The following is a 21652-nucleotide window of genomic DNA, read 5'->3' as shown; positions in this document are numbered from 1 at the left end:
GTGCAGGGTGGGTGGGTTAGCCCTGGAAAATGCAGGGTTATAAGCTAGAGGGGTGGGTCTGGGTGGGATTCTCTTTGGAGGGTCAGTGTGGGCCAAATAGCTTGCTTCTACACTATGGGGATTCTGTGAATGAAAAATGATAACAATGGAGAGTTACGTAGAGTTTGCACGATGTGGGCATTGCAGACTAAGCCAGAATTTATTATTAATCCCTAACTGCCCTTGAGAAGGTGGTGGTTGGTCACCAGACTGGACGTGTATTCACTGGCAGTGCCGTTCAGGAGGCATTTTCAGGATTTTGACCCAGCGATAGTGAAGGAATGGCTATATATTTCTAAGTCAGGATGGTGAGGGGAACTTGCGATTGGTGGTGCTCCCTTGTACCTACTGTTCTTGTCCGTCCAGCTGGTCAAGGCTGTAGGTTTATAAGGTGCTATCAGAGGAACCTGGATGAGCTGCTGCAATGCATCACTCTGTCACCTGCACAGAGGTGCAGGGAGTGACGATTGAAGGTGGTAGATGGGGTGCCAGTCAAGGGAGCTGCTTTGTCCTGGAGGGGGTTGTTGAGTGTTGATGTTGTTTTGAGTGTTGTTGGAGCTACAGGCCAAGTCGAAAGAAGATTTTCCAGTTGGGGCAGAAAGAGGACACAGAAAGTTCTGAAACCTGCAGAGGTGTCTATCAATGGCACTCCAGTCCGAATGTATTTGATCTGATTAAGGATTTCTGCAGCTCTGAGGACGAGGAAGAATGGAAGTGTCAGACTCAGCAAAGAAACAAGTCAGGAGCTTGCCCGGGGTTGAAGGAGAATCATAGAATTTTACAATGCAGTGAGAGGCCACTTGACCCATCGTGTCTGTACCATCTCATGAAGGAGCTACCCAGCTGGTCCCACTCTCAATAGTCCCATGTCCATAGCCCTCTCAATTCATTGAGAGATTGCAATAGTTTGGGCTCTGACCAGTCAAGTTCCAATCCAGTTCCAGATTGCTTTGCAACATTCATTAACGTTGAATATTTTATCAGTGTGAAGACAGTCTGCTGCACTTCATGAATAATTAACTTGGTTTCCGTGACTGAATGAGGCCAAGAGGCATCATTAGGCAATAAGAACAAATGTAAAAAAGCATTCTTATTTATAAATATGCAGTGACTTCCAAGAAAGTTAGTGGAAGCTATTCTGGCCAGCAGGGCTGATTAAATCTTTTAAAAGATTTTCACTAATCATACTTCCGATGGCGCTGTGTCCTAGTCCAAAGCCATTCCCATTCTCCACCATCATCAGGAGTCACAAGCAGCCACAAATTCTACTGGGAACAGACAGAAAGATGCAGGAACAAGACAGGGCTGGCACCTTCTGTGGAATGTGACTCTCCAACACCCTGTCCACTGCCTGAAAAGTGCAGGACAGGAGTGTGACGGATGAGTGCAGCCCCAACAGCACTCCAGGAGCTCAACACCGTCCAGATGAAAGCAGCTGCCTGATCAATGCCCCATCCACCACCTTCCCAGCATGCATTCCTTCCACCATTGGCACCAAATGGCAGCAGTGTGTACCATCTATAAGAGGCACTGTAGCACTTAAGTACTACCTTCCAATCCCACAGACACCATCACCATGAAGGAAGACTATAAGCGCTGAATATTATTTAAATGGAGAAAGACTGCAGAAAGCTACAGCACAGAGGGATTTAGGGGATAGTGAGTAGATTCAGTGGGTAATAGGGGAAGGCAAATGTCGGCGTTTCAAAAGGGAATGAAGGATAACAAAAGAGAAGACTTTCTAAAACTATGCAAGATGCTAGTCGGACCATAGCTGAAACACTGAGCAGTTTTGGTCCTCTTATCTAAGGAAAGATGGACTAGAGGCAGTCCAAAGAAGGTTCGTTAGGTTAATTCTGGATCTGGAGGGATGTTCTTAGGAGGAGAAGTTGAGTAGGTTGGGCTTGTACTCATTGGAGTTTTGAGGAATCCAAGGGTAAAGGACTTTATGGGCTTTACATGATGGATGTAGAGAGTCTGTTTTTTTTGTTGGAGAGTCTGAGACCAGAGGGGCTTAATCTCAGAGTATTGGGTCAGATGACCCAATCTGTGGGCAGCACGGTGGTGCAGTGGTTAGCACTGCTGCCTCACAGCGCCAGAGACCCGGGTTCAATTCCCGACTCAGGCGACTGACTGTGGAGTTTGCACATTCTCCCTGTGTCTGCGTGGGTTTCCTCCGGGTGCTCCGGTTTCCTCCCACAATCCAAAGATGTGCAGGTCAGGTGAATTGGCCAGGCTAAATTGCCCGTAGTGTTAGGTAAGGAGTAAATGTAGGGGAATGGGTGGGTTACGCTTCGGCGGGTCGGTGTGGACTTGTTGGGCCGAAGGACCTGTTTCCACACTGTAAGTAATCTAATCTATTGAGGAAATATTTCTCAGAATAGAGAGTCTGTGGACCTATTTGCCACAGACGGCAGAAGAGGATGGATTGTTAATTATATTCAAGGCTGGGTTAGACAGAGTTTTAATCTGTAAAGGGATCAAAGGTTTTGGGAAAAAGGAAAGTGGAGTTGTGGATGATCAGATCAACCATGATCTCATTGGGTGGTGGAGCAAACTCGATGGGCTGATGGCCTACTTCAGCTCCTCTGCCCTACTTCAGCTCCTCTGCCCTCATCTCTGCCTTTGTATTGTGTCACACAGGGAGGTATTAGCACAAATAACCAGAAGCTTTGTCAAAGAAGTAGTTTTTAAGGAGTGTCTTAAAGTGAAGGGGAGACAGGAAGGGGGAAATGTTCAGGAATCGGATCTTCTCGCTCAGGGAATAGACCAAAGAAGTCACGGCCATCAGTCATGGGGGTGATCAAAACTTGGGATCATCAAGAGGCCAGAACGTCAGGAATAAATCACAGATGGCTTCGGGGCTGCAGGAGATTACGGAGACAGAGAGGAGCAAAATGGGACACTTTGGACTAGGAGCCAACGCAGTGGCGATACCAGAACAAGATGCAGTGTGAGTTCGGAAAGGAACAGTGGAGCTTTGGGAATGATCTCAAAGTTATGGAATGTGGGACGCCGGTCAAGGATGGAGTCGTCAAATTTAAAGGTTTTTTTTAAAAAAACACAGTTCGGGATTTCAGCAGGACGTGAGCTTCAGGCAGTCTTGGTGACGGAGCAGAAATATGGTGGTCTTGGGATCAAACACGACACCGAGATCACAAACACTCTGGGACTGGTTCAGACAACTGCTAGAAATACAGATGTTGATTAAGTTTCGGGGGAACCAAATACACTGGCTTCAGCCTTCCCAGTATTTGGTTGGTGAAAAGGGGCTATTGGATCTCCACCTGAAAGTGCCTCTGTTTCTCTGAAGGGCAGCAACTCTAGCAATGTAGTGTTTCCTCAGAAATTCACTGATGTATTAAATTGGAGGAGCTAACAGAGAATCCTCTGGACTTTGAGAATTGTGTACACAAAAGAAAACGTCAGTCATCAGCGAAATGCTAGAACTTATTAACAATGCATTTAGAAAGTCAGAGTACGATCAGGGGTAGAATCAACATGGATTTATGAAGAAATTATTCACAACTTTAGTGGTGTTTTTTGGGAATGTGGCTGGAAGGATCGATGAAGACGCAGAACACTTCAATTTCCAAAAAATATCAGGGGCCACACAAAAGGCCGATGCACACGATAAAGGCTTTTAGAGATGGGGGTAATATATCATAATGGATTGGGGATTGTTAACAAGGTATCATCAAGTAGAGTTGGCACGGTGCCTCAGTGGTTAGCACTGCCACCTCACAGTGCTAGGGACTTGGGTTCGATTCCCGCCTTGGGTGAAGTTTGCACATTCTCCCCGTATCTGCGTGTGTGTATTCCGGTTTCCTCCCACAATCCAAAGATGTGCAGGTTAGGTGAATTGGGCCATTCTAAATTGCCCATAGTATTCAGGGATGTGTAGGTTAGATGCATTAGTCAGGGGTAAATATAGAGTGGTCGGGAATGGGTCGGGGTGGGTTACTCTTTGGAGGGTCGCTGTGGACTTGTTGGGCCAAGTGGCCTGTTTCCACGCTGTAGGGATTCTATGAAAACAATTTTTTAAAAAAACCAAGAACTGTGGATACTGGAAATCAAACTGCTGTAAACACCCAGTAGGTCTGGCAGTATCCTTGGAGAAAAAGCAAAGTTAGCGTTTTGGGTCCAGAGCTGATTGTGTCTGGGGAAGAGGTTGGTATATATGCTGGAAAAGGGATGGGTGAAGGGGAAGGAGTAAACAATAGGTGGAGATAGAGCCCAGAGAGAGAGAAAGAAAAAAAACAATTGGACATACAAGGGGATTGTAAAGTTTTTGTCAGCCTGGGAGAATGAATAGCTGCTAATGGAGGCCGTTAATGGAATGGCAGGTAGAGACCAGTGGAGTTAGAGTCACAGAGATGTACAGCATGGAAACAGACCCTTCAGTCCAATCTACATTAATGACTTCAGCAAAGAAGCAGAGGGTGATGTCTCTAGGTTTGCTGGTGACACAAACCCCGATGAGAATGTAAACAAGTGGGTGTGGGGGGGGTGGTTAGAAAGAGGAGAAAGTGAGGTCTGCAGACGCTGGAGATCAAAGCCGAAATTTTATTGCTGGAACAGCACAGCAGGTCAGGCAGCATCTAGGGAACAGAAGATTCGACGTTTCGGGCACAGGATTCGGCTGAGACAAGATGGGGGGAGGGGGGATGAAGAAACTGGTTAGAAAGAGACAGCAAAGGAACACTGACAGGTTACAGGGTAGGCAGCAGGGTAACAGATGGGGAGAATTGTGAATGTATTCACTTTTGGGGTGAGAATAGAAAAGCAAAGTATTTCTTAAAAGGTGTGAAACTTAGAAATGTTGATATTCAGTGGAAGTTGGATGTTCTTGAACAAGGTATGCAAACAGTTAGCATGCATTGGGAAGTCAAATGGCACATTTAAGGGCATTGGAGTACAAAATGAAGTGTGTCTGGCTACAGTTGAGACCACATCTGGATTACTGTGTCTAGCTTTTTGCACAAATATTTAGATTAGATTATTACAGTGTGGAAACAGGCCCTTCGGCCCAACAAATCCACACTGACCCTCCGAACAGTAACCCACCCAGAACCATTTCCCTCTGACTGATGCACCTAACACTATGGGCAATTTATCATGGCCAATTCACCTGACCTGCACATCTGTGGACTGTGGGAGGAAACCGGAGTTCCCAGAGGAAACCCATGCAGACACGGGGAGAATGTGCAAACTCCACACAGTCGCCTGAGGCTGAAATTGAACCTGGGACCCCGGTGTTATGAGGCAGCAGTACTAACCACTGAGCCACTGTGCTGCCCTGGTGAAGGCAATCCTTACTTTGGAAACAGTGCAGGAAGTTTCATCAGATTGAGACAATAATGACAGGCAGGGCAATGCTTTCTGGAGTCTACAAGAAGGAGAGGGGATCTCATTGAAAGAATTGAGATCCCAAAGAGGCTTGACAGGGTAGACACCGAGAGTTTGTTTCCAGGGGAAATTCTAGTGGAATCTAGAACACAGGATGATCATTTGGCCAATTCATTTGGAGTGTTGGTGATGGCTTAGTTGGCAACGCTCTCATCTGCGAGTCTCAAACTTGTGGTTCAAGGTCCTAAGCATGAGGAGAGCAGCCATATTGGAGGATAAAACGTTAAACTTAGACCTCGTCTGCCTGCTTGGAGAGATGGAGATGATCCCGTGGCTCTTTTATGAAGGCGAGCAGGGCATTTATCCGTAGTGGTCTGGCCAATATTGGTTCCTCAAGCAACATCACAAAAACGGATTGTCTGCTGGTTGTCATGTTATTTGTAGGATCTTGCTGCGTGCAAACTGGCACTCCTGTTTACTCTATCACAGTGACTACACTTCAAAAGTATTTATTGGCCTAAACGCACCAAGAGACATTTGATGGCCATGAAGAGTGCTAGATAAATGCAATTTGTTTTGTTTTCTCCCTCCCTGTTTGCTTTTGAAGAAATTGGACCAACAATCCTTATGGGGCAGCTCTGAACACAAATTGCTGCAGTGGAGTGTGTTTCTAAAAAGTAAAATCCCATCATCCTCAGCATCTTACCCAGGATTCCAGCAACCCTCACAATGGCATGTGCAGCTACAAACAGAGACTTCCTTCAGTTGCTGTCATGATAAATGATGGTTTCACTTCCTTTTCCTGCAGATCTATTCCCCTCACACCCTGTAATCTGTGGGACTCCCATTTACTGAACCAGACAGAGGGATGGAAGGAAATAGTCTCTCGCCAATTTCATGTGGTTGACAAATAATAACATCTTACAATTCATCTTTGTTTTTGTTTCATCTTCTGTTTTCTTCATTTTTCCCTTTCTTCATTCCTCATTCTCTCCACCTCTCTCTTTCTCTCCTCTTTCACTTTTCTCTGCTTTTAACTTCTTCCTCCCTTCTCTCTCTTCTTCTTTCCCTCTATCTATTTTCTCCATACTTTATTCCATTCCTGCCTACCTTCCATTTGATTTCCTCTTCTCTATCTTTTGGTCTCCCCACTTCCTTTTACCCCCACTCCCTCTGTCGCTTTCTTCCTCCCTTTTTCTATCTCTCTCACACTCTCCTTTACATTTCCCTGTTAGCTGCTAAGAAGTCAATATGGCTGGAGAGGGAAGAAAAGGCAAAGATGCTCCGAGAGAAGCAAATGGAAGATCGCAGGAGGAGGCTGGAGGAACAGAGGCTGAAAATAGAGAAGAGACGAGCTATACTCGAGGAAAGGCAGCGGCTAAAGCTGCAGAAGAACAAGGTATGTATCAACCTGCCTGCAGAAATCAGCATCATTACAGGCCTGGCAGTGCCAGAGAAGGGGAAGATGATGCCTAGCGGTATGATCGCTCGATTATTAATCCAGAGACCCACGTAATGTCCTGGAGACCTGGGTTTGACCCCTGCCATGGCAGATGGTGGAATTTGAATTCAGTAAAAACCAATCTAGAATTAAGTATCTAACGCTGCCCGTGAAGCCTTTGTTGATTGTCGGAAAAACCGATCTGGCTCACTTCATGTCCTTTAGGGAAGGAAACTGCCATCTTTACCTGGTCTGGACTACATGTGGCTCCAGACCCACAGCAATGTGGTTGACTTTAAACTGTCCCTCCGGGCAATTAGGGATGGGCAATAAATGCTGGTCTAGCGGACATCATGTAAATGAATTTTTTACAAGAAGTGTTGAGTTCCTGAGGGAACCTGAACTCCAGGTTTGAATTGTAATCTTCACTGATCTTCTGACTCCAATATGGACGAAACGTAATGATTCTTGGCCCAGATGCGATACAGCTACCTCATCCATTTCCATTTAGTAAAGAGGCAACATGGTCCAATATGTGAAGATAACAGAGGTCTGCACTTGTTGCGTAGACCCAATTAAAATAGCTCTGCAATATAATCTTAAACACCCCAATTTGAACTAGAGCACATGACCCTCCTCCAAATACAGTAAACGTTTTATTTCCTAACAACTATGGGACCCATGATGTGGAGGAGCCGGTGTTGGATTGGGGTGGACAAAGTTAAAAATCACACAACACCAGGTTATAGTCACACAGGTTTATTTGGAAGTACAAGCTTTCAGAGCAGCTCCTTCATCAGGTAGCTAGTGGGGCAAGGTCACAGAACACAGAATTTATAGTAAGAGATCAAAGTGTCATACAACTGATGCGGTTTATTGAACAAACCGAGATTGCTGTTAAGTCTTTAATCACTTAGAATGGGTTGCAGGTTTTGATTCATTAATAAGTTAATCCCAGAACTTCTTTCAAGTCACATTCCTGAGATAACTTAAGGTTTCATATAAAAAAAAGTGACATCTCAGTTCAGACAATGCATTAAAGGTGTGAGGTTAGAGTCTCTCTGTATTCCAATCTTGAGTCAGAGTGGTTCTATTTCCAAAGTAGGAATTTATAAAATGTTACATGGATTGACTTCCTGCAGATTATGTGTTTTTTGAACAAAATAGAATGTATCTGCAAATGCAAATTCACCCCAAAGACGTGTGTGTGTGTGTGTGTGTGTGTGTGTGTGTGTGTGTGTGTGTGTGTGTGTGGGAGAGAGGGTGTGAGTGCATGAATGTGATGGAGTATATGCCTGTGAGAGGGTATGTACGTCAGTGTGAGTGTGGGGGGTAGTGTCTGAGAGAGAGCATGTGTATGAGAGAGGGTCTGTGAGAGTATGATTGTGTGAAAGAATTTTTATAAAACCTTAAGTTATTTCAGGAAAGCGATTTGAAAGAAGTTCTGGGATTTACATATTAATGAATCAAAATTCTGCAACCCATTCTAAATGATTAAAGACTTAACAGCAATCTTGGTTTGTTCATTACATTGCAGCAGTTGTTTGAAACTTTGATCTTTTACTATAAATTTTGTATCCTATGATCCTGCCCCACTCACTACCTGACAAGGAATCAGCGCTTCAAAAGCTTGTACTTTCAAACATACCTGTTGGACTATAACCTGATGTTGTGTGATATCAAACAAGGGACCAGGAGTGTACCGTTCAATCAAATATTCCGGATAATCAAGACGTCCACATAATTAATGTAAAAGCACGCACTAAGTAATAGAAACATAATGCAGGATGTAGAGACCTCACTGTTAGAATTTATATACAACATCCATTGCTTAAATAATAATGCAACTTTGCAATAAATAAAACCTACTGCCAGAGAGCCTTCTCACTCGCACCCTCAACTGTCTCCTCGGAAATTGCAGTAACTGAGGAGTAAATGAATCAACTGATGATATGTTTGAGAAGAAATTGACCTGAAATTGAATCAGCTGCTGAAATTTCATGTGGCCATTCAAATGAACAACAAGTATATTTACATTGAGATAAATAACTTTTAAAAAAAAAACTATAATAATTGGATGGAATAATACAGTAAAAGTTTGCAGTAATTGAAGAATATAATTTTTTCCAGTTTGACAGAAGTGTCAGTTTATAAGGTGCCAGTTAAAATGAAGTTTGATGTAATACCATGATCAGAAACATCACCCTGACAAAATAATATTGCAATTAGATGGCAGAAAATTATTTTGTTTTCCTTCATCTACGTGACCGTGCTATACATCTCTACGACTCTCTATGACCAATTGTAATGATGACTAAAATTTAGGAGGGTCAAATTGGAGTGAGGCTGTAGCTTCCAAGGGGTGTTAACAGATACACCTCCATGTCTTACATATTTCTTCTCCTATTGAGAAGTTTCTTTGTGCTATTGCTGAAGACTAATTTCATTCAATGACAGGTAATTGCTTAGTTGTGAGATTGCTGACTTTATTCAACTCTTTTATATTCCTTCTGCCAATTATAATGTCAAATTGTTCTGAGTTGAATCCTAAAGGATAGATTCTGGAAAATGCCAAGTTTTAAGACAACTGCTATTAAGGATTCCAGGTTTTTTTTCCCTACAGTTGTGTATTGTACTGACCAAGATGAGCACATGTTTAGATGCCATTATTACACTAACAAATCATCTCAGCGGCAGAGATGGTGATGTAACAAAGTGCTCAGATCTTGAAGTACACTGCCTCCCCATTCAAAAAATAACATACATTATATATTAGGATATAAAATGGTACATGTAATAGAATGCGGTTTTCACTAAACCAAAATCAACCTGGACATTTAACAGGCCAGGCAACATACATGTTTTTCCCTGAAATAACATTCAAAACATATGTGGTTAATGCTACCAAAGTAATTTTCATGAAAGGAAATGTTTTCTTTTAACAACTGGATATGTTTAATGAAAATATCGACATTTGACAAGAAATAATGGAACAAACAACTTTTTCTGTTTCCTTCCTATTTGCCTTCAATTAATATTTCTTTGCGTCTGAACATCTCACTCCATTTCTGTTAGCTTGACTCTAAGGATCAGCATTTGTGACTACTTCAGTTCTGAACTAATGAAGAGAACGAGTAACGAATTCCCTAAAAGTTGACGCTCTGTTCTGTTGTCCTCTAAGGCGCTACCTTTGAGTCATTCCTCTCGCCTGTTTCTGTAGGAGCGTTACGAAGCAGTGGTACAGCGCTCAACCAAGAAAACCTGGGCGGAGATCCGTCAGCAGCGGTGGTCCTGGGCTGGAGCACTGCCCCATACCCTGAGTGTGCACAGAGAGAGTGAGTACATTTGACAGAAAGTTGTTGAGTGGTTACCTCATGCTATTTGCTTTAAATAACCTTAACTGGCGTGGCCTCACACAGTTTGAGTTGTGTTTTATGGACTTTTTCAATGGTTTTATTGTAACAGTGTTGAAGCAGATGCATGTGTGTGTAGATACCAGACTGCTGGAGACAATTAGATGTTTAGGCCTGTATGTTGCTTGGTTCAGTGATCAGGTAGAGGTTCCTATTGATTTTTGCTGTTTTGGTTGAGGGACGTCAGTGGCTAGGAACAGAACACTTCCTTCTGTACCTGGTACCACAGGAGAGCCATGCTCACTGTGATTACATTAGTGTTTTACGTGGAGCCTTCTGAACTGACTCTTGGTATTTTTTGACTATAGTAAGGATTTCCAAAACTGTGGTCAGGATAATGTGAACACTGTTTCAGAAGTAGCAGGGATGGATAGAGGGATGGTGCTTGGTTATGTGGCTACTTTGAGAGAGGTTTCTGCAGGTGGAGAGAGGGTTTGCCAAATTGAAGAGTTTGAAGGTCAAAGTGACAAAAAAAATTGGGCCATTGATATAGACCAAAGTATTAGTCCATCCACCATTCACAAGTTTTATTTTAAATTCACATGTTCTCCATGGTAGGTGGGAATTAAGACCATATAGGAGTGGATGTAAGGCCATTCGGCCCATCGAGTCCACTCCACCATTCAATCATGACTGATGGGCATTTCAACGCCACCTACCGTCACTCTCCCCCGTATCCCTTAAGTCCTTGCAAGATTAAGGTTAAGGACATTACTGCTGCACTACAAGACTCCTTTAGCAGCCAAATACTCACATGTCAGCTATAATACTGGCTCAATTTGGGGTTAAGCACCCTTTTGCTTTGTGCCCACACTCTGCTTTTACCCAAGAATTGAAAGGTGCTCATTGAGCCTCTCTTTCACAGATGATGGGACGGGAAAGGTTTTGTGTTCCTTTTGCTCTAGATTGGGTTCCAGAGTTTGGTTTGAGAGAATGAGGAAGGAGAGACTGCCCATCCATCAGTACATCCGTCTGCTCCATGTGCCACCCACCATCCCCAAGGAATTGTTATAACAATATTAGAGTGAGTCTCATTGCTGCAGCTTTGATATGCTTTGAATTAACCTGTTTGGTTTACCGTATGATGCAGTAATGATTTTAAATGCTGACTGTCTCCTATCCATTAAATGAGGTGAGCGACTCAGACAACCCTGCCTCCTTGCTAATAAGATGATTATGATCTGAGCTGACAGCACTCAGTGAAGATAACGGAGCTGCTGGACACATCTTTTTACAAACAGTGGAAGGTTAATGAGATGAAATAAATGAAGGAATAGAATTGTATTTCCACCAGGGATAGATATTAAATGAGAAATTCCTCACCAGACTCTTGAGGGGCAGCAGAATCTGTAACAGCTTTTCAAAGAAACGAGTATAAATATCTGAAACCAATCAATTTATCAAAGAAGGCTACAAGAGTTTGGCACAATGAAGCCTTTCTTAAAGAGTCGGTACTCCTGTTACTTTTTTAATGTTTATTCTCTAGGACATGGACAACAAGTGACAATGGTGTATTTATTGCCCAATTCCTGTCACTGTGAAGAAGTGATGCAAGGTGCTGTCACAATGATTGAGCCCCAGCTCACGGAGGGAGCTGTACAGTCCACGTGACGCGTGTGTCAGTGTGAGGTATAGGTGCTCCAATGAATTCCCTTCATCTTTGTCCCTCTCAGTAAGCTTGGCGAGTTACTGGGAGATTCAAAATGCTATGCTCCAGTAGTGGAGGAAATGAATATTTCTTGCAGTTTGTGAATGGGACATACCTGGGCCATTGTCTATACATCTGGATGGATCTCAGTGTTACAGCTATACTGAGACAGCTGTGCTACAGGAGCCTCCACCCTAACCTACACAGGTTTCAGTACTATAGCTGAAATGTTGTCTGGGTCCACAGCCCTGAATGTGTCCAGCTCAGTAAGCAGCTTCTCAATAAGAGGAATTGGTTAGGCCCTGGTGTCTGAGTACAGGAATCTCAGTCAGAGGCGGAATAAGATCTCTCACTCTGCACACTTGACTGAAGACGCTTACAAACACTTGAACCTCACCTTTAGCCCTAGCGGCAGATCGAGGATCGAAATGATCGTGGAGTCTGCCCCTCCTGTTAGCTTCCTGGATGCCTGGCACCTTTCCTGATCAGATGGAGTAGAATTTGAAGTCTTTTGTGCTGTGGTTGTGAAATCACTGAACTCCACCTATAGTCTGTTTTATTGGATACAAGTAAAACTGGAAAAATGTAGCAGGACAGCTGGCATGTGTGGAGAGAAAATTTTAGGTTGAAGACCTTGCATCAGAACAGTGGTTTTTTGAGGCCTACAGTGCCAGCAGCCTTCTGTGATGTAGCTTCACAAAGTTCCAACCTCTTACTGGGAAATGCCTGCTTTTGCATCACCCTCAATATCTACATTGAACTGATTTACCATTTCTTGCATTGATAGATTTGTTTTTATTCACTGTGGGACATTGGCGTCACTGGCTGGATCAGCATTTATTGTACATTCCCTGTTGCCCTTGAGAAGCTGCCCTCTTGAACCACTGCAGTTTGTGTGCTGTGGGTTGACCCACGATGCTGTTAGGGAAGGAATCCCAGGAACTTGGCCCAGCGACAGTGAAGAACGGTGATGTAGTTCCAAGCCAGGGTGGTGAGTGACTTGGAGGGAAACTTGAAGGGAGTAGTGTTCCCATGTATCTGCTGCCCTTGTCCTTCAAAATGAAAGTGGTTGTGGGTTTGGAAGGTGCTGCCTAAAGATGTTTGGTGAATTTCTGCAGTGCATTTTGTAGATAGTACACACTGCTGTTATTGAGCGTTGGTGATGGAGGGAGGGGATGCTTGTGGCTGTAGTGCCACACAGACAGGCTGCTTTGACTTGGATGTTGTCAAGCTTCATGAGTGTTGTTGGAGTTGCACCCATCCAGGCAAATGGGGAGTAATCCATCAGACTCCTGACTTGTGTCTTGTCGATGGTGGACAGGCTTTGGGTAGTCAGGAGTTGAGTCACTGGCTGCACGCTTCTGCTGGAGGAGTGAATGATATCTCCGGCCCTGCTCTTATGGATTATGGTGATAAACAACTCTGCTGATGATAACAGCCCATGTTTCCTGAAGATCTGTGTTTAGCTCTCAGACTGGACTTGTCCCATGCGACAGAACGCATTATGCAATGGAAGTGAATGTGCCTAAAGTCCTTCAGGCTACCCTGTCTCTTTCTGTGCTGTAAACCTTAATCATTGAGAGATCCCTCCAAATCAACAAAAGTGTTGATAAAATGCTGCTCATGCCCTCCAGGAAGAGACTACCATAAGGCTTTGATGGCAAAATTACCAGTGTTCAGTGATTCATCATCAGTCAGGGGCAGGAACACCAGTACCCATCACATCAAAGTAGCAACATGAGTGAGGCCAGATTGACCAGCAGCTGAACTGGGGAATGCAAAAGTTCAAAACGTATTCCAGTAATGAGCTGCAGGACATGAGAAAGTGCACTTTATGGCAGAAATAGTCTGCATTGCTGACAGGTCAAAATTAAGTAGGAGAAAGTGAGGACTGCAGATGCTGGAGATCAGGAAGAAGAAGGGCTTATGCCCGAAACGTCGATTCTCCTGCTCCTTGGATGCTGCTTGACCTGCTGTGCTTCTCCAGCAACACAGTTTTCAGGTAAAAATTAAAGCCCACGGTAACTTCCAAACATAAAACCATGTCATATTCAACTTCCCAGGATTTTGTTTTTGTATTTTGATGAAAGCAGTGGAATAGATTGGGGTGGAGTGATGTTATTGATCAATAATTTATGGAATAGGGGTCTCAGTGAGCGCTGTATAAAATGCAGCTTAGTGGTATGGGACATGTTCAGACAGCACATCATCGATAAGATCAAGAGACTCTTGCAAGTAAAATAAAACCCAAATTCCAGATGGACCAGTGCACCTAACATCCGTTGTTGTTATGTATCGCAGCGAATGATCCTACCCCATAATATGGTGATGACATCACGAACATTCCCTTAATGTTAGAAAGCTCTCGGTCTCCATCTTACTGAGCTCTGTCCTCTTGCAGCATGACATGTTGAATGCTACACTGCATCAGAATTCTTTGTTTGAGCCCAGATACACAAGTGCCTGTGATTTTGGTGTGCACCTGTAGGTACCAGAAGCTGGATAAAAGTTAATTGAATTCTTCAGTACCATGTCTCCTACTTATGTTACAGTAGCTAACATAGGTATCACAGCATCACATGGTAGGTCATAAGCTCTCACAGCTTATTATCACATTGTCCATCATAATCTGAAAATAAGATGTTGCAGATTTAAGACACACAAGGAATTTCCCCTCTCACAGGGTAGCATATCCATAAGGACCCTCGCTAACTTTTAGAGATGTACCGTAGAAAGCATTCTATCCATGTGCATAACAGCCTGGTATGGTAACTGCTCTGCCCAGGACCATAGAAACTACAGAAGGTGATGCGCACAGCCCAGACCATCATGGAAGCCAACCTCCCATCCATGGATTCCATTTACACTTCCTGTTGCTGCAGAAAGGCTACCAACATCATCAAAGACCCCCCCCCACCCTGGTAATGCTCTCCTACAACCTCTTCCGTCAGGCAGAAGATACAGAAGCTTGAATATACACACAGCAGGTTCAAGAACAGCTTCTTCCCTGCCATAATTAGACTGATGAATGGACTCTCTAACTTCAAATAATGTTAATCTTGCATCGCACGCCTCCTGGGTTGTGTAACCTTATGCCTCACTGTCTAAGCAGTGTATGTTCTGTATGTCCTTGCTCACTATGATCTGCCTGTCCTGCTCGCAAACAAAGCTTTTCACTGTATACATGGTACACATGACTACAATAAATCAAATCGAATCTGTGGAATTCTTTACCACAGAGGGCTGTTGAGATTGGAGCCATTAAGGTTGAGATAGACAGATTTTTAATCAGGAGGGAATCAAGGGTTATGGGAAAAGGCAGGACAGTGGAGCTGAGAATGATCACATCAGCCATGATCTCATTGACTGGTGGAGCAGACTTCATGGGCTGATTGGCCTACCTCTCTCTTACGTCTTTAGATGGGTTTCACAACAAGCACATTCAAGGCTTTTGTCTTTGCTGACCAGAGCAACTGGACAGTTGAGGGAGAAGCAACATTTGTAAAAATATGAAAGAATTAGTGCGCATCCCTCCCTTGATATTTTGTGTAGTTTCACTATTAAATTACCAGAGCTACAAATTGTCATCAGAAGTTTCAAAACATCCGAAACATCAAATTCAAAGATGATTTCTTTCTGAAACTGAAAATATCACATCTGATCCCAAGTGGGATTCACCATAGTGACTGAGAGTGAATTTGATAAATCTTTGTGTCACATGTTGGAAACAATGAATTTGCTTTTGGGAATGTTTTGCTTGTGGTTAAAAATAACGCTTATAGGACTACATCATTCCGTAAAGTGTGCCACATTGTGTTAACTTGAATGACTCGCGTTATTCTCTGGACATTTCAAAATGATAATGACTGACACCCACACACGGGTTCATGTCTTACCCTAACATACCTCCTGTGGCTATCAAGGGAGCTGTGTCAGGATGTGGCCAAACAGGCAAATTATTAGTCTCTAAATCCTTCCAACACCATAGGTGGTCCGAGTGGGTGAGTTTCTTGGTCAGCCAGACCTGTGTGGTAGCTATAGAGCAATATCCTTACGGTGTCAAAAGACTCCTTTTACAGTCGGTGGGCCATGGGATGTATTTCATGGTAACTGCCCTTCCTCACTTTGAGAGACAGCCGGAAGAAAAAGAAGAAAATCTGACTCTCATTTTTGGAATGCGTTTTTGAGCTTCCGTGGTCGAGCTATTTGCTACAATGTATGGTGAAGAAGCATACTGAAAGGAGATGGGAGTACAGGGTTACGTTAATGGAGTTGAAGAAAGATGGGAGGAATTTCAAGAAGAGCATAAATGCCCCATACACTGATCAGGAGAAGCATCCATTTCTATATATAAGATAGAATGCGTGTAATTTATAATGACTTATCAAAAGAACTCATAAAGAAGTTATCTCTGTTTATCTTTAATTAGAAAACAGTCCAGCTCAGGTGCAGACTGATCTTCCTCATTGTTTATTTAGCTTTCCATATTATAGGCATGGGAATTCTCATTTCCTAATCCTTGGGTGGCACAGTGACTCAGTGGTTAGCACTGCTGCCTCACAGCACCAGGGACCTAGGTTCAGTCCCAGCCTCTGGTAACTGTCTGTGTGGAGTGTGCACGTTTTCCTTGTCTCTGGGTAGGTTTCCTCTGGGTGCTCCAGTTTTCTCCCACAGTACAACGATATGTAGGTCAGGTGGATTGGCTGTACTAAAATTGCCCATAGTGTCCAGGAATGTGGAGGTTAGATGGGTTAGCCGTGAGAAATGTAGGGTTACAAGAATAGGTATGGGCTGGTGGGATGCTCTTCAAAGGGTCAGTGTAGACTTGATGGGCTGAGTGGCCTGCTTCCACACTGTAGGATTCTAAACTGATTCTTGAGATTATGAAACAACCACAACAGTATGCTAATGCTTGACTGGGAATTTATTGTAACCTCACTGGGCGTTGTTTGAGCTGCTCCTTCCTGAGGCCCGTTCTCACTCCTCCTTGCAGGTGTGTGTGTGTGTGTGTGTGTGTGTGTGTACCCCACAGCCCCTGGGCCTCCCAGCTCCAGCCCATATTCCTCAGTTTCCTGTGTTTGCTCTTCTTTGGGAATCCTAGAAATTACAAGACCGAAGGAGATCATTCGACCCATCAGGCCTGTACTAGCTCTTTGAAGGTTTTATCTGTTTATCCTCATTCCTCAGCCCTTTTCTAGTTGTCATGATGACTTTTATCTTTTTCGTATTAATCCTTTGAAGGTTTCTGCTGAGTCTATTTCAAAGTCCTTTTCAGGCCTGTATTCCAGATCATGCCAGTTGGCTGAGTTTAAGGAAAATCTCCTTCTCTCTCGTCTTGTTCTTTTGCTTATTATCTCCAATTTGCATCCACTACTCACTGAGCTTCAGACCAGAAATGGTTTCTTCTTATTCACTCCATCAAAGGTCCTCACACAGAGCAATTAGCATTTCTGAGCTGATCAGACATAACACGGCATTGAACTCAGTAACTGGGTGGACAGTGAAAGCTTGCCTACACCTTAGGATAACAGACAGCACCCTCAGAGTAAGCTGTCACTATAGAAACTTTCACTTTGCAATCACTTCACGCTAAATAACTCAATAGGCAAGTCTTGCCATCCTGAACACAATATGCAGGACCACAAACAAATCATACAAACTTTCAGATCACTATAATACCTGACTGACACAGCCTGGCTAACTTTGTTGCTGTATCCTTCAAGTATATATGACACTGTTGGCTAGTGAATCTATTTACAATTAATTGTTATGGACAAGGGCAGCGTAAGCAGAGGAACACTGCGGCGCGCGCACGTGCACAGTCTCTCTCTCTCTCTCATACACACAATCTCTCTCTCATACACACACACTCCCTCATACTCTCACTTACTCACACTGTCATTCACATTCACACTCGCTCTCACACACACTCTCTGACTCCCCGAAATAGGACAATAAGTCCTGCCCAAGTCAGCTGCCCATATCCCACGAAAGAATAAAACTAAGCTATGCTTAATGCTCAAATAATGTAGTAATGTGCTATATTTTATCTACAGAGGTATAGACTATTGAAAACACATAATCATCCATTTATCTTGGGAGGAGAGATTATAATTACTTGGATAGACTGGAGAAACTCCTGTTGTTTCTCTTCGAGCTGCAAAGGCTTACAGCAGATTTAAAGAGGTGTTTAAAATTAGAAGCCGTTTGATAAACAAATGCAATAGAGACTGCGCGTGTGAAAGGCTGCTAACTAGAGACTGGCAAAAAGATGAGAACTGAAATGAGGGAGCTGCTTTTCAACATATTGAGTGAGTAGGATTTGGAAAGCGCTGCCTGACAGAATGGGAGATACAATACAATCGTGATCTTCAGAGAGAATTTATAAGCACTTCAAAGAGAAAAATGCTAGCAATACGGGGACAGAATGGGACTAAATAGATTGCCCCTTTTAACAAGCAATAATGCTACGACAGATTCTTTTGTAAAATTCTACTTTCATGGTAATTTTGAACATTTCTATTAAATCTCCCCAGAACCTTCTCCGCTTGAACAAGAACCATGTTAGCTTCAATGGTCTCACCATATAATTGAGCTGTTCTATCCATGGTATCATTCTGAAAGGTTTGCTTACATCCTGTCCTTCCTGTAATGTGGTGCACAGGATCGGACGTTAGACCTCAGCTCAAGCCAAACCAGTGATTTAAAACTTCCTTGGTTTTGTATTCTGTCCCTCTATTTATAAAGCCCAGTATCATGTGTGCCAAATTAACACCAACTTGTTCAATTACAGCCGAAGATTTGTAAATGTGAATCTGTCCCTTGTAACTCTTTTCCTGCACTCTATAAAATTATACCAAGAAATTGATGTTGTCTACCCAGCAGAGTATGTCGCTGGGTTCCCTTCAGTCCTCGATGAATTGGTCCCCTTTTATCTCAGGCTTGGCATAACCAGGAACTGCTAACCTGGTCTTGAAATGAGAGTGCCCGATTTGCCAAGGTCCTTTTACCTGTTAAATCAGGCAATGCTCTGGCCATTGAGGCTATATGCTAAAAAGCCATTTTCTGTTCCTGACAAGGAGAATGATGGTTCAAAACTTGGGATGCAATTGCACGATAAATTGGAAACAACATGAACGGGGCCCATTTGGTTTCCCTGTTGAGAGTGACTATGGAGCTGCTTTTGGCACCTCCTGCTGCTTGGTTATAATATGACACTGGTAGGAAGAGGTGCACAATTACCCTGGCTGTCCTGTTGATGGTTGGATTGGTTGAGGGGGAGCGGGAGAAAAAAGAGCATCCGACATACATCAAACCGATAGAAACATAACAAATAGGAGCTGGAGTAGGCCATTCAGCCCTTTGAATCTGCTCCACAATGCAATATGATCATGGCTGATCATGCAACTCTGTACCCTGTTCCTGCGCTCTCCCCATCTCTTTGATCCCTTGAGTTCTAAGAATTATATTGAACTTCTTGGAAATATTCAGATTTTTGGCTTCAAGCACTTAAGGTTGGCAGAGAATTTCATAGACTGGCCATTCTCTGGGTGAACAATGGTGGTTTCATTCTCTATGTATTCAGTGATGGTATTAGATACAGCATATGAAGCCATTGAATGACGCCGGGGGGTGGTGGGTAACCTCGTGTTTGTACCTTGCTGGACAAGCTGTGCCTGGGTGAAGCTGATGGACTATCATCCTGATGAGTAACCATTCGCCAAGGATAAATGGCAGCTCCTGTGACCCTCCAATGTGAATAATATAGCAATCCAACCTGGAAACATTGACAACTGACATCTCGCAAACTGGAATCCCAGTGGGGAGACCGATGGGGGAAATACCTCAAATACACTTACACTTTTTCAATACATCATGTATATGCATTTGCACATGCTAGGACTTCCCCACTTGCTGTGCATTGAGTGAACGTTTTTTCTGAAGTGACTTCAGATGTTCAGATGGGAAATGTGGCAGCCAGCCAGAACATTGGGGGGGTGTCCCCTGACACTTTCCTGAGATGGTGCTACCGAATCCTTTATGGGAGAGGTCACACACAGGGCCGCATTGTCAAGGATCCTCTAGAAGATGCAGCTCTTCTTGACTTCGACAGTGGAGTGTCAGCCTAGACATTGTATTATCTCTGAATGGATTTAACATTCAGATTTTACTGCGCAAGACCTGCACACATAGGACATGATGCATATTTGGCTCCAGCTGGGGGTTTTTTTAATCTGATGTGGCAATGCTTATGTTATCCGTCATAACATCAGAAACTGGGTGTGGATATTGTGGTACTGAAGAATCCAACAGACTTTTATTACAGCTGACTATTATCTATAAACATTACAGTTCTCAGACACCTAATTGTCTGAGCTAATATTAGTTTACAACAGACTGATTTGAGGTAAGACAGTGAGTGACCTTTCTAGCCTCTGGTCACATGCAGTGATGACATCAGGATCATGGCTCTTAAAGGTACCTGGACAGACTGACTGTGAGACCTAACTCAACACGTTCAGCACCCAAGATGTGACACCCCATATGCTATTACTGATTAGGAAGAGGTAGTGTGGAGATGGGGACTGGGGGAATCAGGTCCATTGATGGGGTCAGGGGGAGGTCTGGGTTTGGCGAAGGTGAGGTGTCAGGATAGGCGTGTTGAGTCTGCAAGAGGGTGTTGAAGGTGTCATGTTCCCAGGGGTGTAAGGTCAGTGTGTGAGGTGTAAGGGGTCCATAGGAATTGTAGTAAAGGGTGTGTGAGGCAATATGCGGTCTGATTAATAGGTACTCAGGAATTAGAATGTATATTTAATAATCTAACTTTTTCTGAGTAACTATTTTACTTAATTTAGAGTCATAGCGAAGAACAGCATCAAAACAGACCACTTGGTCCAAGTTATCCATGCTGACCAGATACCCTAACCTAATCTAGTCCCATTTACCAGCATTTGGATCATATCCCTCTAAACCCTTCCTATTCCAGTACCCATGCAGATGCCTTTTAAATATTGTGATTGTACCAGCCTCCACCACTTCCTTTGGCAGCTCATTCCATACACTCACCACACTCTGCATGAAAAAGTTGCCCCTTATGTCCCTTCTATATCTTTCCCCTCTCTCGTTAAACCTATGCTCTCCAGTTCTGGACATCCCTGCCCTGTAAAAAGACTTTGGGTAATCACCATTTCATGCCCGTCATGATTCAGGTCACCCCTCAACCTCCTCTGCTCCAGGGAAAACAGCCCCAGCCTATTCAGCCTCTCCCTATAACTCAATCCCTCCAACCCCAGCAACATCCTTGCAAATATTTTCTGAATCCTTTCAAATTTCACAACATGCTTCCTACAGCAGGGAGACCAGAATTGAACACAGTATTCCAAAGTGGTCTAACCAATGCCCTGTAGAGCAGCAACATGACATTCCAACTCCTGTACTCAACACACCAACCAATAGAGGCAAGTGTACCAAATGCCTTCCTCACTATCCTATCTACCTGTGACTCCACTTTCAAGGAGCTATGAACCTGCACTCCAAGGTCTGTTTGTCAGCATTACCATTAAGTGTATAAGTTCTGCTCTGATTTGCCTTTCCAAAATGCAGCACCTCACATTTATCTAAACTGAACTCCATCTGCCACTCCTTGGCCCATTGGCCCATCTGATCAAGATCCTGTTGTAATCTGAGGTAACCTTCTTCGCTGTCCGCTACACCTCCCATTTTGATGTCAGCTGCAAACTTAATAAGCATTCCTCCTATATT

General features: G+C 43.5%; 1 protein-coding gene across 4 annotated transcripts in view; it reads left to right on the top strand.

Annotated features, from left to right (window-relative positions):
- map7d1a (MAP7 domain containing 1a) overlaps positions 1-21652 on the top strand; it is a 205093-nt gene that overhangs the window by 131709 nt on the left and 51732 nt on the right. For all 4 annotated transcript variants that reach the window (XM_043717932.1, XM_043717933.1, XM_043717931.1 and 1 more), the window contains exons 4-5: positions 6624-6787; positions 10050-10164. In XM_043717932.1, coding sequence (XP_043573867.1) covers positions 6624-6787; positions 10050-10164 — 279 coding nt within the window. The remainder of the gene's footprint in view (positions 1-6623; positions 6788-10049; positions 10165-21652) is intronic.

Source organism: Chiloscyllium plagiosum, chromosome 27 (genome assembly GCF_004010195.1).
Source record: "Chiloscyllium plagiosum isolate BGI_BamShark_2017 chromosome 27, ASM401019v2, whole genome shotgun sequence".
NCBI lineage: Eukaryota > Metazoa > Chordata > Chondrichthyes > Orectolobiformes > Hemiscylliidae > Chiloscyllium > Chiloscyllium plagiosum.
This window is presented reverse-complemented; position numbering and strand designations above follow the sequence as displayed.